Genomic DNA, 20,364 nt, shown 5'->3' on the forward strand with positions numbered 1-20,364 from the left:
TCTGGTTGTTAGCCTGCGCTGAAACCTGGGCCACCACATCTATATGGCTATTGTTATCCATGCTAGCTAGATTAAAGCTAGATCGGGTCTGACTGCCCCTGTTACAGTTACACCTTCACTTGCAGTGTAGACGTACCTATAGAGGAAGGTCTGAAGGGAAGACTGAGAGCAGCAGTCTAAGAGCTGGAGCAGAGCTTTCCCTGGATATTACACCGGTTGTTGGGCATCTTGTAGGAGACAAGGGTGCTTCTAAGGTGGTGGTGATGGAGAAGGCTGCTCATGAGGAGTGGAACTTGCCACTAGGGAGCTGTAAGTCCAGTAATGCTGTATCTGTCTGACAGGGCTGTCAGAATGCCGTCAGTTATCAAAGACCTGGTCCAATTGTCATAACAATCCCGTCCTCTTGTACCGATCTCCCAGAAGATCCTCTACTTCAAAATCAGATGCTGGAGAGAGATGCTTTGCTGTGTCTCATGGTCTCTAGACAAGGACTGATTACTCTAGAAGCAGTGACTGAGACTAGTGGTTCCTATAGTTGGTCTAACAGCCACTGGTTGGATGGATTAATCTCCAGAGGCAAATCAACAGAACAAAGTGGTATTGATCATCTTTGGCTTAATGAACATGGGCAGTTGTGTCTAGTATTCTTCCTGTGTCCCCCATTCACACTGAGCAGGGGAGACAGGACTGCAAGCACCAAACCTCTCCTTTTCTTGTTGTCTAATCTTCGGGGGGGCGGGGACCATCTGTGCTGTGAATGGGCAGCCCAAGGTGGATGTTATACAGCAGAGATGGACCTGAATTTTTAGAAGGTAAAGATTTGTCCTAATCTCTCTCCTATTTAATTCTGCCATGCAATATCAACCAGAGCAGGAGCCAGTGACATGTCAAGCAGAGGAAATCAAGACAAGTCCAACTCTCTTTGTCGTTAAGGCTCTCTGTAAACCTTCCCCTCCACAGGTCCTCATCCACTGGTCGCTCTTAAATCCAGAGTTACTAATGGCCTTTGTCATAAACATACAGCTAAGGGTAGCATAAAATCCCTCCTTTACCTGTAAGGGGTTAAGAAGCTCAAATAACCTGGTTGGCACCCGACCAAAAGGACCAATAAGGAAAGAAGATACCTTCAAATCTGGAGTGCGGGGGGAGAGGCTTTGTTTGTGCTCGCTTTGTTGTTCCCTCTGTATAGAGAGAGAGACACCTAGCAGGTAACCCAGCTCCTACTGAAATGATACATCTAAGATTACAGAAATTGTAAGTAATAGCAAGGAAATGCATTAGATCATCTTTTGTTTTAGTTTGTGAATTTTCCCTATGCTAAGAGGGAGGTTTATTCCTGTTTTTGTAACTTTGAAGTTGAGCCTAGAGAGGAAATCCTGTGTTTTAAATCTTTTTATTACCCTGTAAAGTTACCTTCCATTCTGATTTTACAGAGGTGCTGCTTCTACTTTTTTCTTTATAATAAAGTTCTGCTTTTAATAACCTGATTGGGTTTTTAGTGTCCTAAAACCCAAGGGTCTGGTCTGTGCTCACTTTGTTAATCTATTGGTTGGTAGATTATTCTCCAGCCTCCCCACGGAAGGGGGTGAAGGGACTTGGGGGGATATTTTGGGGAAACAGGAACTCCAAGTGGTCCTTTTCCTAAATCTTTGTCTAAATCACTTGGTGGTGGCAGCAATACTGTGCAAGGACAGGGAAAGGAATGTGTGCCTTGGGGAAATTTTTAACCTAAGCTGGTAGAAATAATCTTAGGGGGTCTTTCATGCAGATCCCCACATCTGTATCCCAGCATTCAGAGTGGGGAGGGAACCCTGACAGCCTTCACTTCATCCTTACAGTGGGACATCATTAAACATCAACTGTCCAAATAGCTTCAGTCCTCAGAAGCAGTTGAAATATAAGCACCGAATCAGAGAGATCAATAGTTCCTAGAATATCACTGGACAAATATACAGATACCGACTCCTATTGGTCCGATACGGTTTGTCACAATCCCTTGAAATCCCATGGCCCAGTTACCCTGCCAGTGGTTGGTACACAAAGCTCTCCCTGAGCAGTCAGTGGCTATCATAGTCTGGTGAGATTGCACTCAGAGCTTTTAGCTCTGAAAGGGAGATGCCACAAGGGGCTTCTGCTAATTATCTTGTGTCGCACTGGTAGGCAGTTGGTGATCTCCTACAGTATGGAGCTGCGAAGAGGGACATTTTGGTCATTCCTTATCTCCCCTCTTGGGTCAAAGGGTGCTGGGAACTCTGCTCATCCCCTCTCAAATGTCCATCTCTATGGATTGTCTCTGCATATAATAGGTCCTGTATGGTACGTTACAGGTGCGCCAGATGTCATTTTCAACACTCTATCTGAAATAAATGAGGTTTCGCTAAATGATTATTGTCTGGCTTCCAGCTGCGGGGCTAGGTTCTCGTGTGTGTTGGAGGGTATCGAAGCCATGGGATACCCTCTTCCCTCCCTGCCTATGTCACCTACCGTGGGGTAGGTATTGAAAGGTGATGCAGGCATTTGGGCCACGATCTTGGTATGTTCGGCCTTTGCTGCAAAAGGGCTGCTTGAGGTTTGGATGGTGGGCAGGGATTATATGGAACAACTTGATGGGTAGCTTCAGTCAGTGTCCCCACCAGGCTCATTCTCTGCTCCCCTCTGCCTCCACTGGTACAGGCTGGCAGAGGCCAGTGAGGAAGGAGAAAGCTGGGGTGGGTTTTCTCTTGTTTTCCAAAGCATGCCGTCACCCACACCGGACCCCCGTCTCCGCCCTCCCTCACTATAACCATAGGGGTTACCGCGCCCAGGTTCTGACGCCGTGGCCTCACCTTCTGCTCTGAACCTGACAGGTGACCCTGCAGCAGAGGAGTGGTCCCCGTGGAGCGTGTGTTCGACCACCTGTGGGGAGGGCTGGCAGACCAGGACCAGGTTCTGTGTGTCGTCTTCCTACAGCACGCAGTGCAGCGGCCCTCTCCGGGAGCAGAGACAGTGCAACAACTCCGCCGTCTGCCCAGGTGCGCCACCAACTCCACGGGCACAAACTGTGGGGAAGGAGGAGGCGCTCGGGATCTGGGCTCTCGACACTGTGCTTACCGGATGTTCCCTGCATTACCAGGAACTGCTCTGCTGTCCAAATCCGAATGGCAAGGAGCGCTCCCCAGCTCAGGATCCAAGACCCTGAGTTTGCAGCCTGATGCAATCTCTGTCTCCCAAGCAGCCATGCTGCTCTCACGTAGCAATTTATAATGGAGAAACTGCTGCTCTCCTGTGCTCTGCCTGCTCCCACCTCCCCTGCTTCCCAGCATTGCCTTCTACTCATATCCCACGGTCACAGGTGGTTTCTGTGGAAAGCCACAGAACCGTACGTAGGCTTTAACGTGTTTGCTGGGGATGGTGGTTTATTCACCACTGGAAATTAACATATTCTTTCCCCATACGAGATAACCCTCTGCTAGGGATATGCGATCCCATTCAGTAAAGAACCACTCAGAATCTTTGCTCAGGATTCTGAGGTTTGGAAAAGTTCACTTGCCTCTTTTTTTAGTATGATTGTTTTTGCAGTGGCCTCTGAACTTTCTTATTTGATCCAGAACTTGAGCTGGAGAGGATAAAAACCCACAAAGGAGGTCGGGACTGCTCTTAGGGCACTTGGAACCTAGATTTTATGGTGACAAGTGTACCATACCCACCTTGGCTAGGTTGGATTATATTGCTCTACAACTGAGCCATCCTGGGAAGCCTAAAACTGTGCTATCCTGATTTATAACCCAAATGGCTGCTAGGATAAACTTTCCAATTCCTGGATGCTGTCCAAACAGAGCTGCTGTACGAGACCTGTGTGGAGGATGAAAAGTCTGTTACGTAAAGGGTTTTGAGATTTTGAAATCTGTCCTCATTCCTGTTTGGAATGGAACCCAAAAATTGTCCATGAAAGAAATTTCGGAAAAAAAATAGTTTTGGATCTCTGAAAACATTTGGGTTTGATTTGACTTTTTAAAATTGTATATTATATTATATATTTTTTCAAATACAGAAAGTCATTGCAAAGTGAAAAAATCGGAATGTTTCATTCAGAAAATTGAAATGGGATTGTTTGAACATTTTCAGAATTCGTTTTTTGTTCTGAAGCAAAATTGATCTGATTTTGCAAAGTGTTTTGGTTTCCATCGAGCTACATTTTTAATTGGAAAATGGTTTTGTCAAAGTGTTTCCAATCAGCTCTATGCTGCACCTTGTGATGTCTAATTCTAGCAGTTAACAGGGGTAACTAGTCAATGCTTGTACAGCCATAACAACGCTAGAGATTTGCAAGCCCATCTAGCTATTCCAAATCTCTTTAGCTCTGCCTGTGATGGCGTCACTGCTGAATGATGCATTAGCACTTAGATGTCTGCCTCCTGACATTGCTGCGACTTTCTAAAAGGCTGATGCCTTGTGGAGGTTTAGAGATAAAAGAGAAAGCATTGGGTAAAGTAGCATTAGCAGAGGTGTTGCGTTTAGTGCCTTTGACATTGGAGCTGTCCAGATTTCATCAAGGTTTTCTCTTTCTGAAAGTGTATTTCTGCTGCTCAAAAAGGCCTTTTTCCCCCAGCAAAAATGTGAAGAGGGAGGGGGGGGTCAGTGAAAAGCGTGTCAGGATTTTTCACATTTGTGAAACTAGCGAAGAGCCATTTGGTGGCAATTCATGAAATGTTCCATGCAGTTCTCCTCTGCACATTCCTGGCTGATTTGTTTTGGTCCTTCCCACGCTGGTTTCTAATGGGTTTCTTACTATGGGCAAGATACCATGTTCCATGCAATGATTCTCTAGCTATCTAAGACTCCCTAGGATGGGATGTTTATTCCCTCTGCTTTGATTTCAGTGCACGGCACTTGGGACGAGTGGTCTCCGTGGAGTCTGTGCTCCTCAACGTGTGGGCGGGGGTACAGGGATCGGACCCGCACCTGCAAACCCCCTCAGTTTGGTGGAAACCCCTGCGAGGGACCTGAAAAACAAACTAAGTTCTGCAACATTGCACTTTGCCCAGGTAAGGCGGGAAAAAACAGAGCATTCCCTCCAGCGGCTCTTGGCCCTGTTCCTGATGGACAGCTCTCCACATCACCCCAAACCACCACCATGTTTGGCAGTAACTGGCTCCACACTTGGTCCTATCAGCAGAGAGGGCATGCAGATTAAGCTACCCTAGAAGAGGGTCCTCTAGGGTAGGTCTGAAGGATAGTGGAGAGAAAGCTTGTACTGCTACTGCTTCTCCTGCGAGCTAGAGGACTTTGGTCTCCAGAGATGTCCATCTGGAAACGTGTCCAGCACCAACTGCAATCTTAGGGTCAGAACTCCCATTCTCAGTAAGTAACCTGGGGCACACAACATGAAATAGAACAGGGTTGGTTCTAGTGTCGTACTGCTGAGATTCTGTTATCCTCTAATATGCTATTCCACATGGTAAGTTGGGAGCTACTTTGCCAGGTTAGCATTTGAGCTGTGAGGAACTTAGTGGTTTTACAGTGGCTCATGTGAATGCCCCCCAGACCTTCCAGATGTTACTTCTCAAAGATTTGTACTCGACTGAGTTTTGCTTTGAGTTTAAAGTTGGAATGAACCCAAACCTCCAAGCGAATCTCAAAGAAGTGGCTGTTTGTTTGCTTTTGCTCATATCAAAAATAGTTGCACTTGGTACAGCTTCCATTCTCAGAACCATAAATCATCCCTGCGTGTGTCTCAAAACTTAGCTCATGTTAGCTTAGAGGTGTGCAGGTCCTGAGGAAGCTTTTGAGTAACATGGTCCAAATGTTGGAGCTGTAACCAACCCTCCCAAAATAGGGCTGGCTGAAATGTTTCAAATTTTGACAAAAGTTATCTTCAAAATTTAATATTTCCCTGGGAAGGAGGGAAATGTGTGTGTGAGAATTTTGTGAAATTTCTCCCCACATTTGCTGTCACTTCTACCCATTTGGCTACCCAGTTCCCAAATCAGGTAACTATCCCTTGATTTCTGCCTTTGCTCCCAAAATCTCTGCTTGGAATTAGAACTTTGCAGAGACCAAGTTGGCTCTCCCACAAAGAGACAAATTGAGGAGGTCAGAGCTGGCAGTGCTAGAGTAACAAAGCATATCCCTAGTTAATATTGATACATAATTAATGGCTCTGACAAAACCAAATACATATACTATTGCAAATAAAATAGCAATGCAAACAAAGGCAGCCCAATTGAAATCTTTCAGCTTTAATTAATCCACAAAGGTAATCATCGGCTTTCCTGTGCCAAACGAGTGCTGCATTGGAGGGCTCATTGAAACACAACAATGGGAGCTATTCAGTGCTTTATACACTTGACAGTCATATCTGTTATTACTGCCCTACTCTGAGGATTCGTTACTGCACATGGTTATAATGCTCCGCTAATGGGACAATGACACTTTATTCTGTGGGGTCGGCGGCACAGAGTGAATCCTGCACCACTTTGGAAGGAGAGGAGAGGACGAGCAAATTGTCTCCATAGACTCTAGAAGATGAACTTCTAATGAACTCCACTGTTATTTGCTTTTCATAAGCTCTTGCTGTGTGTGGTCTACGCTGCCGGCTACTGAGCACCCTCAGCTCCCAGTGTTGTCAATGGGAATGAAGGCTTCTCAGCACCTTGCAGGATTGGGGCCCTTTATGACTGGAGCTATGAGTAGAGATGTAACCTGGAACCACATTCAGCTTTGCTGGCTTAATTTCCTAAACTTCCGAAAATACAATACATGAATAATCCAAACACATGACCGCCCCGTCTCTACATAGTCTGGCCTTTCCCCTCTCCCCCGATTTCATGGGTAGATGCCAAAGGCAGATCCCTATAGATGTGTTCCCATTTTATATCCCTTACACCAAAAATGCTGCGTTCCTCGGTAACAATAGCCCCTAGCCTTGCAGTGTGCAGTAGTGGTCCTACAGCACATGAGGCTATTGTGGGAACTGCTGCACTATATTTCTTATATGGGCTAAGAGACATGGGACCAGATTCTCTGCAGGTGGGAATCATAGCGCTGTTGAGTTAGGAACAGCTCCACAGTTATTATTAATATTATTGGGCCACCTGGGAGGAATTGCCTCATCGACGCCAGTGGGGTTTGCTGATGGTGAGCATCTCTTAGCATTCACCCCTTTGGTATTAATATGCACTTATATAATACCATGAATATTGGGGTGTCAAAGCCTTTATTCTGGAGTGGCTAAAGCCGGCCCCCTAAATCCATAAATAGCTACTGAACTAAGTTGCCTGATGTTCCGATCTGCTGCGCCTTGCAACTCCCATCGACTTTAAAATTGTACATTTTGGCTACGATACATTTTCTTTCATGTGCACAAACAAAAAGCAATGAGACCCTGAGACTAATGTGGTGCCTTTTGAGAGCTTGTAAATTACAAAAGGAACCAGATGTCAAATAGTTTTTAAAAAATCAGTTTGTGTCTGGGACTGATGAGCCAAAGAGTAAGAGTTTTTATTCGCCAGAGAGCTGAAATCTCCAAGAAATAGGGTTCAGAAGAGAATAAAAACCTTAATAATAGGGATACCACGGGGCCTTGCTTTTCATCCAGAGAGATAACAACCGCCATTGCTAATGAGGTAAATCAGGAATGGCAGAAAGGTTAGATGAAATATCTGTTGATTGGGGCTAATTAGAGTGGGCCTGCCAGTCTAGGGAATGCTTTAAAATATATCATGCTAATAAAATCCATTCATGTTTCATTCCTGGCCTGTGCTTTTAGTAATTTTCCTTTGCTGTTTTTTTTTGCTAATTAATTATCCAAGATGTTTCTGTTCAGGGACACGCGAAGCCTGTCAATGTTAATTCAGCAACAAGAGAAGTGCATTGATATATACATAGACACATACTCATGGATCTTTATTAAATTCCACTCATGCTATAGGGTATGTCCTGATACACGGAGTGAATTCCATTGAATAATAGTGAGCTCCTGTAAAAAGATTCTCTCTGAAAGACAGATGGAGTTTTAAGGTTCATCCATCCATCTTTCTTTCCTTCCACACATGCCACTTTGAACTAGACCTGGTCAACATTTGTCTAAATTTTCCATTTTTCCATTGGAACGTGCTGATTTGGCAAAATTGAAATCTTCCACGGGAACATATTGATTTCAATGAAATGTTTTGATGAAAAATGATCAGAACAATTTATCTCAATTGGGTCAAAATATCTGTGTGGTTTTTTTTTACTTTATCATTTTGATTGTTATGTTATATTTATTTTATCATTTATAATATTACTATGAAGGTCAAAAAGTTTGGATTATTATAGGCCCTGTTATAATATCACATCATGTCATGTGATACTGTAATAGTCTATGTTCCTAAGGTTCCTTGGTTGGGCAGAGTTGAGCTCTCCTTCCCTGGGGTACCTGTCTGCATCTCTTTGTCAGTCTATGCAAGATGGCTCTGTCTGCTTTGGAGCACTGTATTGTGCCAGCGCAACAGGGCCTTGGCTTCACTGGCCTGGTCTCGCGGAACAGGCCTCATTCCTGGTGAAAGGGATTTTCACATTCTCTGTTTCTTTTTCTTCCTTTGGGCCACTCAGTGGATGGGAACTGGAATGAGTGGTCGAGCTGGAGTTCCTGTTCTACGACCTGCTCCAATGGTACCCAGCAGCGGACGCGGGAGTGCAACGGACCCTCCTATGGGGGAGCAGAGTGCCAGGGGCACTGGGTGGAGACCAGAGATTGCTTCCTAAGGCAGTGTCCAGGTCAGTGGCAAATGGGTTACTGTGTATTGTGGATCCTCCCTCAACACTCTTCAGTTGCACAGAGACTATGACAAATGCCCCTTTATTTCCTTTGAGGAAAAATAGCACAGTTTCCCCCATTGGTCCATCTATCATTACAATCGATCCATCTACTCCAGTACCCTATCAGGACCAGATACTCCAGCGGAAGGTGCAAGAAACCCCATAGTGGACAATAGTAGAATAACCTGACCATCGGGAAAGTATTTTCCTAACCTCAGGTCAGTGGGTGCCATATGACATGAAGAATTATGGTGTATATCTCTTATAATTGTTTGATCTTATCTCATGCACATGTGGATGTCTGTATTATTCATATAATTTTCTAATCCTTTTTGGAATACTGCTAAGCAGTTGGCCTCAGTAACATCTTGTGTCCAGCAGTTCCACAGGTTAATTAAGCACTGTTTAAACCAATATTTCCAATTGATTGCCTTTCAGTTTCACTGGTCTCTCCTTATTCTAACATTAAGAAGAAGGGTAGCCAAGGAGACTCTGATTATTGTCTTTGAGTTGTGAACTTCTCATTTATCTCCTGTCGAAATAATATAGTCATCGGGTAATGTTTTCAAAAGTACCTAAGTCCCATTTCTCAAATGACTTAGGAACTGAAATCTCACTGAATGTCAATGGGACTTAGACTCCAAAGTGACTTAGGTGCTTTTGAAAAAATTACCCTCTTATCCATTAAATCTCTGCTATGGAATTCTTTCCACGTCTCTATGGCATTTTCACACTCGTCCTATTATATGTTAGTTGTTTCCTCATCCAGTTATGGTTGAAACTGACAGTATTTACACATTTCAACACTCACTGTGAGTAGGCTGTGAGGCTGGTTGGGGAGCAAGATCCGGGGCTTCTAGGTCGTTGTGACCAGCCCTTCATGGTTAGGTATAACCACCCTGACTTTACGTCATGGGGGATAGGTCCTAGGACAGGCCATTTCAGAAAGGAAAATAAACCAGAACGGACGCACATGTCAGAGAAGCCTGATACCAGTGGGTCTCAGTCATCTGCCTTACCCTGGCTCTCTGGAGTCAGCTGTTTCCAGCCTGGGTGCACTTCACTGCTCTCTGAGGGAATGGGCTTTGTGCCGGCAACTAAGCAGGGCTTGTGGGTGGCAGAGAACATAAGAACATAAGAGTGGCCATACTGGGTAAGACCAAAGGTCCATCTAGCCCAGTATCCTGTCTGCCGACAGTGGCCAATGCCAAATGCTCCAGAGGGAATGAACAAAACAGGTAATCATTGAGTGATCCATCCCCGGTCACCCATTCCCAGCTTCTGGCAAAAGAGAATCCAGCTGCCTGGCTTCCACATCACTAAAGATTCAAAGTCACCCTTTAGATAGGTGGGGGTAACTGAGGGCTTTGAAGTGGTGCTGTTCCACAGAGAATATCAGAAGGTCCATGGGGGACTACTTTCTCTAGCAGCAGAACACCACACTCACAAAGCCGTGCTTAGACAGGGCATTGGCCTTCCCTACACTGAGACCAATAGGCCCTGCTATTTAGGCCTTATTTTTTTTTGGTCGCTGAGCTTCAGTTATCATCGTTGTTGCTAGCATGGTTTTGAGTGTCGTGGGGACATGGCCCAAGCTGCAGGTGCAGTTGACATCGGTGTAGAAAGGGCTAGAGGTTGTGTCACACCATATGTTTGGTGATAATGGTGTCCTTCCTCAGCTAGGGAAAGAAGAAAAGTAATCCCTCACCTCCCAGTGTCCTGTTAAAATAGGTGTCATAAGTGATTTGCTAAAATGTGATTCGAATTAGGAATCAGGACTCCTGGGTCCTAGCTCTCGTTCTGTTACTGAGCTGCTGCATGGCTGCAGACAATGCACTATTGCAGACAATGCGCTCATGCTGCAAAACATCTGTTAGTCTATAAGGTGCCACAGGATTCTTTGCTGCTTCTACAGAACCAGACTAACACGGCTACCCCTCTGATACTATTCCCCATCTGTGACATGAAGAGGATATTCCACAGACGTGTTGGGAGGATTAATTAGCAGTTGTACAGTGCTTTGAAGATGTTAAATGCCATTATTAATAGTAAGAAGTGAGCTACGAAGCAGCATGTCCATAGAGGGTGCAGAGGCACTCGGAGAAGTTACAATGAAACTAGACAACCTTACAGTCCATTTCTCAGAGCGCTTGCAAATCCCATTTCCAAGGCATGTGAAACAACCATACGCATTGAGAAAAGACAGTTAAACATACATATGAGTCCCGGAATGTAAAAACAGGTGACTGGTTCCAAGAAAGAGTTTGGCCAATTTAAGTTCTTGGGGGCTTGTGCTGCACTTACACGGTGCATGGGCCTTGAAGTAGCTTCTTGCACAAGAGTGAATTTCACTCAAAATGAAGCCCAAAATGGGCAATAACACTGAAGCGATAGACTTTGGTTATTAAATGTTAATATAATAAATTAGAGAGACATTTATATGGGTCCCTGTCTATATTCAGAGCTTCCACAGTCAGACCCCAAAATCTTAGCCCAGAGTGAGATGAGTCAGGAGGCCTGGATGTCTCAGATGACTGGAAATAAAAACCAATGGTCCATCTACCCCAATATCTGTCTTCCGACAGTGGCTGGTGATAGATGCTTCAGAGAGAATGGACAGAACAGAGCAATTTATCAAGTGATCCATCCCATGTCATTCAGCCCCAGCTTCTGGCAGTCAGAGGCTTTAGGGTACTCAGAGCATGTGGTTGTGTCTCTGACCATTTTGGTTAACAGTCATTGATGGACCTATCCTCCATGAACTTCTCTAATTCTCTTTTGAACCCAGTTATACTTTTGGCCTTCACAACATCCCCTGGCAAAGAGTTCCACAGCTTGACTGTGCGTTCTGTGAAGAAATACTTCCTTCTGTTTGTTTTAAACCTGCTGCCTATTAATGTCATCGGGTGACCCTGATTCCTGTGTTACCTAAAGGAGTAAATAACGCTTCTCTATTCACTGTCTCCACACCATTCGTGATTTTATTGACTTCTATCATATCCCCTCTTAGTTGTCTCTTTTCCAAGCTGAATAGTCCCAGTCTTTTTACTTTCTCCTCATATGGAAGCTGTTCCATACCCCGAATCATTTTTGTTACCCTTCTCTGTACCTTTTCCAATTCTAATATATCTTTTGTTTTGCGATGGGTCAACCAGGCCTGCCCGCAGTATTTAAGGTGTGGGCGTACCTTGGCTTTATATAGTGGCATTATGATATTTTCTGTCTTATTATCTATCCCTTTCCTAATGGTTCCTAACATGCTGTTAGCTTTTTTGACCACCGCTGCACATTGAAGAGATGAAAAATGGGATAGGGGTCAGCAGCCCAGGATCAGAAGTGAATTAATGCTGCTCTTTGGTAGCTGATTTGAACTGAGCTGATGGCCTGAGCCTGGTTCCTACCAGACAAGTGTCTGCAGGGAGACGCCTGAACGTCACCCTTAGTAGCAGTTTTAGGAGAGAATCCAAGGAGCGATTGGGCCATGGAGACTGAACTGTCCTAAGGTCCTTCCAGGCTGGGCTGAGGTGGGGAGGGGAGACGTAAGGAGAAGCTTGCACTGGAGCAGAACATGTTGTACTATTTACTCTGGGCATAAGACTACGATTTCAGGGAGATGGAGAGTTTGTGCACAGCAAACTGGGGTGCAAATGTACAGTGCATGAATGTGGCACGTATTAACTGGCAGTGTGGCCCTTGCTACCATGCATGAAAAATTCTTCAGGATGCTTTGACGTACTCCTGCTTCAAACAGCAATAGGCCAAAGTGCACCAGGGAACTTGAAGCGCGCTGTAGCCGGGTCCGCACAGCCAGCGAGTGCGCAGCGCGCTAGTGGGTGGTCGATTTACATTCCCGCTTGCTCCATTCTAAAATTCTGTTTCAAAAAGCCCCCAGTCTGCAGGGTTCAAACTTCTTCCACCACAACTAAAATCATTTTAAAGCAATCCACAGTTTTCAGGCGTGATTTTGATCCCCCGCACACTTTGCATGGTTGACTACAAGGAAGCTGCTCCTGAATTGCCCCATGCACGTGAGATCAGAGTTAGGCCATCAATGTGCAAAAGCAATCGAGATATGGACTGTTAGATCACTCCCACGCACCCTCTCCTCCTCCTTTTAACTAGTGTTAGAGCCTTTTCCAGGCAGGAAGCCATCACCTAACATCCAGCCATATCGCTGCAAACCGTATGTCCAGTGTTTACCTTGAGGATCAGCTGCCTCGTGTTGCTCAGGAACTTTTCTTTCCTCGTTTGCTCTCCTGCAGTGGATGGAAAGTGGCAGGCGTGGGGGCCGTGGGGGAGCTGTACGACCTCATGCGGGGGCGGGACGCAGAGACGCGACCGTGTGTGCTACGGCCCCTTCTTTGGCGGAGACTCTTGTCAGGGGCCCAAGGAGGAGTATAAGCAGTGTAATGACAAGAAGTGTCCTGGTACGTATCTCACACTCTTCCTGCTTTCTGTTCAGACCGGTAACACAGACTGTGGGGACGGGCTGCTGCTTGTATGAGTCAGAGTTTAATACCAGGAGAGACCTCTGGTCCAGCCTTCTGCATAACACAAGCCTGCTGGTGGGGCTTGGTCCAACACCTATCCAAGCCAATCGTGAGGGTCTTCCTGATTTCAACGGGTACGATTGGGCCTTCCGTGGGTGGATGGATATGCTCAGTGCTTCTTGACTGGTATGTGGTTGGAGACAGGCAGCTGATGATTTATAGAGACGCAAAGAACTGGTGTGTGAGTACCCAGCAAAAGCAGTACAGATGCTCTGTCATGTTCACGCTACCCCCACTGGGACACTAGCCACTGGAGTACTCACATGCCGATGCACTACCCAGAGCAGTGTTAGACAGCACAGTGCTGGCTGAGTCTCTCTGAGTCCTGCCTAACCTATAGCTCCCGCTGGTGCTATTGCCTGGGGAGAAGAACCTGCTGCAAATTATGAGGCTGAAAAACCTTAGTGAGGTCAGGGCTGTAGAGTTTTGCAGGGCAGACAAAACCTGGGTTTCTAATGTGAAACAGAAGCAGAAGCAAATAGTTAAAGGGCTCAAAAGCAATGCTTAGTTTCCTTTGCAAGCCACTTTTAGAGCCCCTTCTGGGGAAATCTCTGGTGGAAATTCCCCGGCCTGTGTTGTACAGGAGGTCAGACTAGAGAGTTGCATTGGTTCCTTTTGATACGATACAGAGTTTTGAATAGTGAGGGGGTTTAATGATCTGAACAGATTACCAAGGGATGTGGTGACTTCTCCCTCACTGGAGTCTTTAACTCGAGACTGGGTGTCTCTTGAAAAGACGCACTCTAGCCGAACCAGAAACTATTGGGCTGGATGCAGGGATCAGTGGGGAGGTGCGATGGCCTGTGTTATACAGGAGGTCAGACCAGATGATCACAAAGGTCTCTGTGAATCGAAGGGGAAAAGACCCAAACGGTAGCATGAAGGTGTCACCCAACTTCAGCGATTGCTCCCGCCCCCGCCCAGATTCTCTTCTAATTCAGCCAACAGCATTCCCCAACCATAGGAAAAAATTGGGCCAGATCCTCAGCTTTATGGACTTTACCTTTGATTTCCGCTGGGTGAGGATCTGGAGCAAACCAAGACATTTTGTTAATTTTGGTAGGGGCTTGGAGCTGTGCTATCATATACAAAAGGAGGCACATCTCAGCAGTGCGGGTGTTTCACATCAAAGGAGCCTGTTGTAATTATTTTTTGGAGGGGGGGGTGGTGCGGGCAGGAGAGAGGGCAAGGGGGACTCGGCAAGACAATGGCTACAAATAAACCTCCTTGATTTGTTCTCAAGGAAATCTCAAATACCAACATGATTTTGTTTTAACGGAAGGATTGAGCTTAATTGGATTCGATATTAAAATCTCCCAGTGCAACTCGCTTCCTAGAGTAAAAAGGATTTTGTTACAAAGCGATATTAAAAATGACAGTGATCAGCTGATTCCCTCCTGGCCTGGGAATCACTCGTGCGCTTGTCGGCAAGACAATGCCAGGCAATACCAGGCCTTTCTAAGGCGCTTCCCTGATGCATGGAATCACATAGCGCTTCCTGGAGAGGGCAGTCACAAGCGGGAGTGAAAAGAAGGCAAGTCACCTAATCTCTCTGTGCTTCAGGCACTCTTCAGTAAAACAGGGCGAGTAATACACCCTTGCCCCCCCACCCCGCTGTCTGTCTTGCGTATGTAGATTGTAAGTTCTGTGGGGCAGACACTATTTCTATTAGATTCTGTTTCTTGTTGTGCCTAGCACAATGCAGGCCCGATCTCAGTGGGGGCCTTCAGGTGCTACTGGAATACCTCTGACAGGAACAGTAGACAATTAAAAGGAATGGGATGAGAGCTCTTTATGAACGACTATCATGGCTAGTGGTTGGTCGTGGTCTTCCAGGAAGCGTGGGGAGGGGGGAGCTGCGTTTCAGATACAGATGGATTTGGATGTAGATTCCATTCTGAACTGGGTACACATGGATCGCTCTTCCTGTCTGGGGCCTTTATAGACATAGGTGTTACCCACAAGACCTGGAGCCGAGCCGCCCCACGCGCAGAGATTTGTCAGATACAGAATTCTGGTTCCAGCCCCGTCTTTACATTCACAGCCTTGCCTCCCACCCAGAAGCGTCTTGCAGTCAGTTCCAAAGCAGCACATGGGGAGAGGGACACACACAACCCAGACGTGGAGCCCCGAGGTATTCCATACCCCCAGTCATACCCCATGTAGGACTTGCGAGCGCTCCCTCTGCTGAAGATGCACTTGGGGGCTGCAGGCCGGGCATGCTCCACTAACTCCCCAGAGCACACAGTAAAACGCAGGACCTAGGACATGTATTTATTTCAGTCATCTGCAGCTACTGCCACCCTCCCCCACAGCTTGGCTGATTGTGCCCTTGGCACACCTCTACTGGCGCCACTGAACGCTGGCACCAGCAATGCTTCCCGGCATGGGAGGAGAGCGCGGTGAACAGCTGCTGAGCCCGGTCAATGACTGGCATTGGCTTGGCAACTGCCAGGCCTAGATGGGAACAGCCGTGCAAGCAGCCTACTTGTTTATAGGTAGTTTTACATGCACAATAAATAGAAAATGTAATTGCAAACCACCCCAAGGAGTGATAAATAGTTTTAATACCAGATTCACAGCTTCCACAGTTTTATGTACCATAAGTAATCTTTTCCCACATAAACCATCACTCACGTAGTAGATGTGCTTCCAACTCGCTGAAAGCACGTTGGCCATTTTGACTCCCTCTGGGGGCAGACCCAGCTTCGCCCCACTTTGCAGCCGCCCCTTTCCTCCCAAGCCTGCGTCCGTTAGACCCAGCTGAGGCTGGAGGTTGGCGTAACCGCTGCACGGGGTGCTTTGCGCTGGTGCCGGGAGCAGCCGCAGCATTTAAACATGGCAGCAGCCTGCTGGGCTCTGTGGCGGTCGTTTCGTATGAGCAGCTGATGGAAACTCAGCTTCTCGGCATTATGGGGTGGTACTTACACTCGCTGCTTGTCCACGTTTGCCTGGCAAAGTAAGCATCCGATACCCAGTGCCCCAAGGAGAATAGCTGCCTATGAAGGGCTTGAGGGGGCTCTCTAGGTGGTCCGGGTTCAACTTGGTTTCTGTCTAGCTGTGTCTCCTCTCCCTTTCTTTCCTCCCCTTTCCCCTTCCAGTCTTTCCTGTTCTTCCCCTCTAGGATGCTGCAGTTCTACATAGTAGTGTTTTAAACATAAAAAGCCTAGGACAGATGTAATGCCTCCTAGGCATGGGCCCTTTGCCACCGAAACCCCAGATCCCTACCATGTGAGCCTAGCACACGCAGCTGCAACAGAGTAGGGGATGCTCGTAGCGCACTTTGCATTCACCTTAGGTGGGCACTAGTTAATTAACCCTCACAGGGGATCAAGGCTCAGTTTTTCGGATAGGCAACGCGAGCTACAGAGAGGTCAGGTGGCTTTGCCCAAGGCCAAGCGATGAGGCAGCTGCGATTTAATCTCAGGAGCTGCTGGCTCTCTACACAGCGCGCTTTCCTCCACACTGCCAGGTCCTTTCTCTGCTTCTCCCTTTTCTCTTCCCCCTCTCTGCTACGTCCCCCCTTCCTTTCTTCCCATCCTGCCCAGGCTGAGCAGCTGGTGGTGTGGCCAACCCAGTGCCTTTGTCCTTTACAGAGCCCCATGAAATATGCGATGAAGATAACTTTGCTTCTGTGGTTTGGAAGGAAACGCCTGCCGGAGACGCTGCGGCTGTCCGGTGTCCTCGCAATGCCACTGGTAAGGAGAACGACATGCTCTGCCTGTGGAGTCAACTTAAACTCATGGAGTTCTTGGTCCTCTCGGACCTGGATCGGACCAGGATGTGTTATATGAGGAGGAGACTTAATACTGAATTTCATCTGCCATTTTGTTGCCCAGTCATGCAGTTTTGTGAGATCCCTTTGTAACTCTTCACAGACAGCTTTATTCTGGAGTAATTTAGTATCGCCTTCAAACTTTGTCACTCCACTGTTTCCCACCCCTTTTCCAGATCATTTATGAATATGTTGAACAACACAGTACATACCCTTGAGGGACCTCACTTTTTACCCCTCTCCACTGTGAAAACTGACCATTTATTCCTACCCTTTCTATCTTTCAACCAGTTAGTGAAAGGACCTTCCTTCTGATCCCATGACTGCTTACTTGTCTTAAGAGCCTTTAGTGTGGACCTTGTCAAAGGCTTTCTGAAAGTCCAAGTACAATATATCCACTGGATCACCTTTGTCCACATCCAGCTGTCCTCTCTCTCATGCCCCTTTCATTCTCCTTTAGGGCTGATCCTGCGAAGATGCACTTTAGATGAAGAGGGGATAGCGTACTGGGAGACTCCGACCTACATCAAATGTGTTTCCATTGACTACAGGAATATACAGATGATGGTAAGAAAGATTCACTTCTCATTGGAATGGATCCATTTCTCCCCATTGTCGCGTTTTACTTAGATGGGAGATTCCCCAGAGAAACCCAAAGGGCTTACACTGACCCAGTAGTGACCCACTCTTCCCTCTGAGTCAGTAGTGAGCCAGTGACCCATTCCTGGGTGAGAGGGTGCAGTGGTGCTGAAGGCTCTGTAGTTTGGACTAATCCTACAACAGAGGCCTGGCCACTTGTGATTATTTAAAGGGCTCCTAGCACTTTTTGCGAGAGTGGAGGGTGTTAACCTCGGTATCCTGGCCAAATTCCAGTTTCCTTACATTCACCCGGCAGTGTTAAAAGAGAGGATGTCATCTCTTTGTGCCCTAAGCCCTTGAGCAGTGTTGTTGCTGCATTTCAGCGGCCGTGAAAGGAGAGTTTGTAGAGCACTTTGGGATCCTTTGGGAGGGAAGGGGTTATAAATGGAAGGCATTACTGTCCCCTCAATCCATTATCCTGATGAGATCTGTGCACAGAGAAAAACACAGAGCTCTCAGCTATAAAATGGGGAGGATACGTCTTCCTTGTCCCCCCTTTGCCTGTCTTGTCTAGTTAGATTGTAACCCCCTGGCAACAGGATAGTCTTTCGCTGGGCATTTTAGTGTCTAGCACGATGGGGCTCCATTCTCGGTTGGGTCCTTTAGCTGTTATCATAATAATAAAAACTGTAAATACTTGGCCTGCCTCTGCCACTCTCCGGTGGCTTGTCTGGAAAGTCAGTGCCTGCAGCAGAACCGTCCTTGTTCCCGTCTATGGTCTGAGATAGCTGTAACTCAGGTAAAGACAGCTATAGGACTGAGTGGTGAGCAAAATCTTCCATTGCAGGCTGGGGTAGCCAGCAGCAAGATTATGAGGCAGAATAGTCTGCAGGGACACTTCCCTTTCTGGTCACAAAGAAAGTGGGAATTCAGTTGTCCTCCGATAGCCACCTAAGACCTTTCAGAGATATCACAGACTCTCCCAGATTGCCTGGAGCTGAAGGCCAGAAGGGACCATTAGACCATCAAGCCCGATCTCCTGTATGTCACAGGTCATTACATTTCACCCCGCTACCCTATACTGAGCCAAAGAACTTGGCTTAGACTAAAGCATTTCAGTCTTCAGGAGACCGAACTGTCATGTAGAGGTAGAGAACAGGAGAGACCTGGGTACCAAAGCCCGAGGCCCCTGCAATGGCAGGGAATTGATTAGGTGACATTTGCCCAGAAGGGACCATGGTGATCATCTGGTCTGTGCTCCTGAGACCTGAGAACTTCATTGATCCCCAATAGCGTGTGTTTGACTCATTGTGCTCTTCTCTCATCTCAGACAAGGGAGCATCTCTCCAAAGCCCAGCGGGGGTTGATGGGAGAAGGGGTATCTGAACTGCTCCAAAACCTGGTGGAGATCTCCCAGGATGGGACCAGCTACAGTGGGGACCTGCTGTCCACCATCGATGTACTCAGGAATATGACCGAGATCTTCCGTAGGGCGTATTACAGCCCCGCTGCTGGGGATGTACAGGTGAGCCGAGGAAGAGAGATGCACGTCATGATGGGATGGGTGCCACTGGGCAAGTCTAAGGCATGGGCACATACACACAGGGTTTGGGTGACCACTACGTGCACTGGAATCTACTTATACTGACGAAAGCCCAGAAAAATCAGAAATTTCTCTGCTTACCTCTGTGATGTGCCTCATTTCCCAATGTGCACTTCCCAGGCTAATGAGCTCTGCCCCACCCAATCCCCACTGTTTCATGAACTAGTAACTTGAAGAGCAAAGTCATTTCGAGCTGATTCAACCCAGCTGCATTTTCTGTGGAGTCTAATTGATTTTGGTGCCTTATTTGGAAGGAATTGCAGTCTAATGGCCGAGAGGGGAGTTGATCCTTGGGTATTAGGTGTCTATGTATTGATGTGGGAGAAGGCTGAGGGCTTCTTGCCCTGGGCTTTACTTTCAGCAGTTGCATGCAGACTGGTTACAGATCTGTCCTCGGGAGAGGTCATCAGCCCACAACTTGAAACATTAAACTTGTCCCCTAGGATCTGCTTCCCCATGGTGTCTGCAACGTCGGGGAAAATGGAGAGGAAAATCAATGGCTTTGAACTCTGTATCTCCTGCCTTCACATCTCTCTCTCTCTCACACACACACAGAGCAGAACTTTTGCCTGGATAGCCCCTCTTCCTCTGACAGTTCATTCTGTCATTCCCCTTTCCCAGTTATAATGGAGATGGAGCCACCAGAAGCTTTCCCGCCACTGGCAGTGGTTTCGTCTTCTTCCATAAAGCCCAGCGGCTGGGCTGGATGAAGCAGTGGCTGCTGTAGTCTGGCAGCCCCTGTGCTCGCTGACTTCAGAGCCTGAATGCACTCTCAGTGCCAGCAATGGCTTTTCGGTGGAAGGGGGATAGATCTGCTGGAGATGGGGTCTGCTTGGTACCTTGGCTTCTATATTTCCTGTGTGTTACTCACTGGGTGAAATATCTGACTCTGAGGGGCTCTCTTAGCAGTGAAGGTTTGGTCAAGTGAAGTTAGGACCCAGCAGAGTGTGCAGAGAAAGTCCATTAACTCACAATGGCAATGCAAAGCCTCACATGCTGAGACTTTTGCAAAGATGGGGAGGGGCAGGAATGGCTGAGCTGGAGAAACCTAACCTCTGTTTGTTTGAGCTAGGGCC

The 20,364-nt window shown here is 47.0% G+C and overlaps 1 protein-coding gene across 1 annotated transcript in view; it reads left to right on the plus strand.

The window, feature by feature from the left end:
• Positions 1–20,364, plus strand: part of ADGRB1 (adhesion G protein-coupled receptor B1) — a 349,272-nt gene that overhangs the window by 166,600 nt on the left and 162,308 nt on the right. Inside the window, exons 5-11 of the mRNA XM_039525203.1 lie at positions 2,847–3,011; positions 4,860–5,024; positions 8,575–8,739; positions 13,044–13,208; positions 16,928–17,029; positions 17,567–17,673; positions 19,016–19,210. Of these exons, the coding sequence (XP_039381137.1) occupies positions 2,847–3,011; positions 4,860–5,024; positions 8,575–8,739; positions 13,044–13,208; positions 16,928–17,029; positions 17,567–17,673; positions 19,016–19,210 (1,064 nt within the window). The remainder of the gene's footprint in view (positions 1–2,846; positions 3,012–4,859; positions 5,025–8,574; positions 8,740–13,043; positions 13,209–16,927; positions 17,030–17,566; positions 17,674–19,015; positions 19,211–20,364) is intronic.

This window comes from Mauremys reevesii, linkage group 2 (genome assembly GCF_016161935.1).
Source record: "Mauremys reevesii isolate NIE-2019 linkage group 2, ASM1616193v1, whole genome shotgun sequence".
Lineage (NCBI taxonomy): Eukaryota > Metazoa > Chordata > Testudines > Geoemydidae > Mauremys > Mauremys reevesii.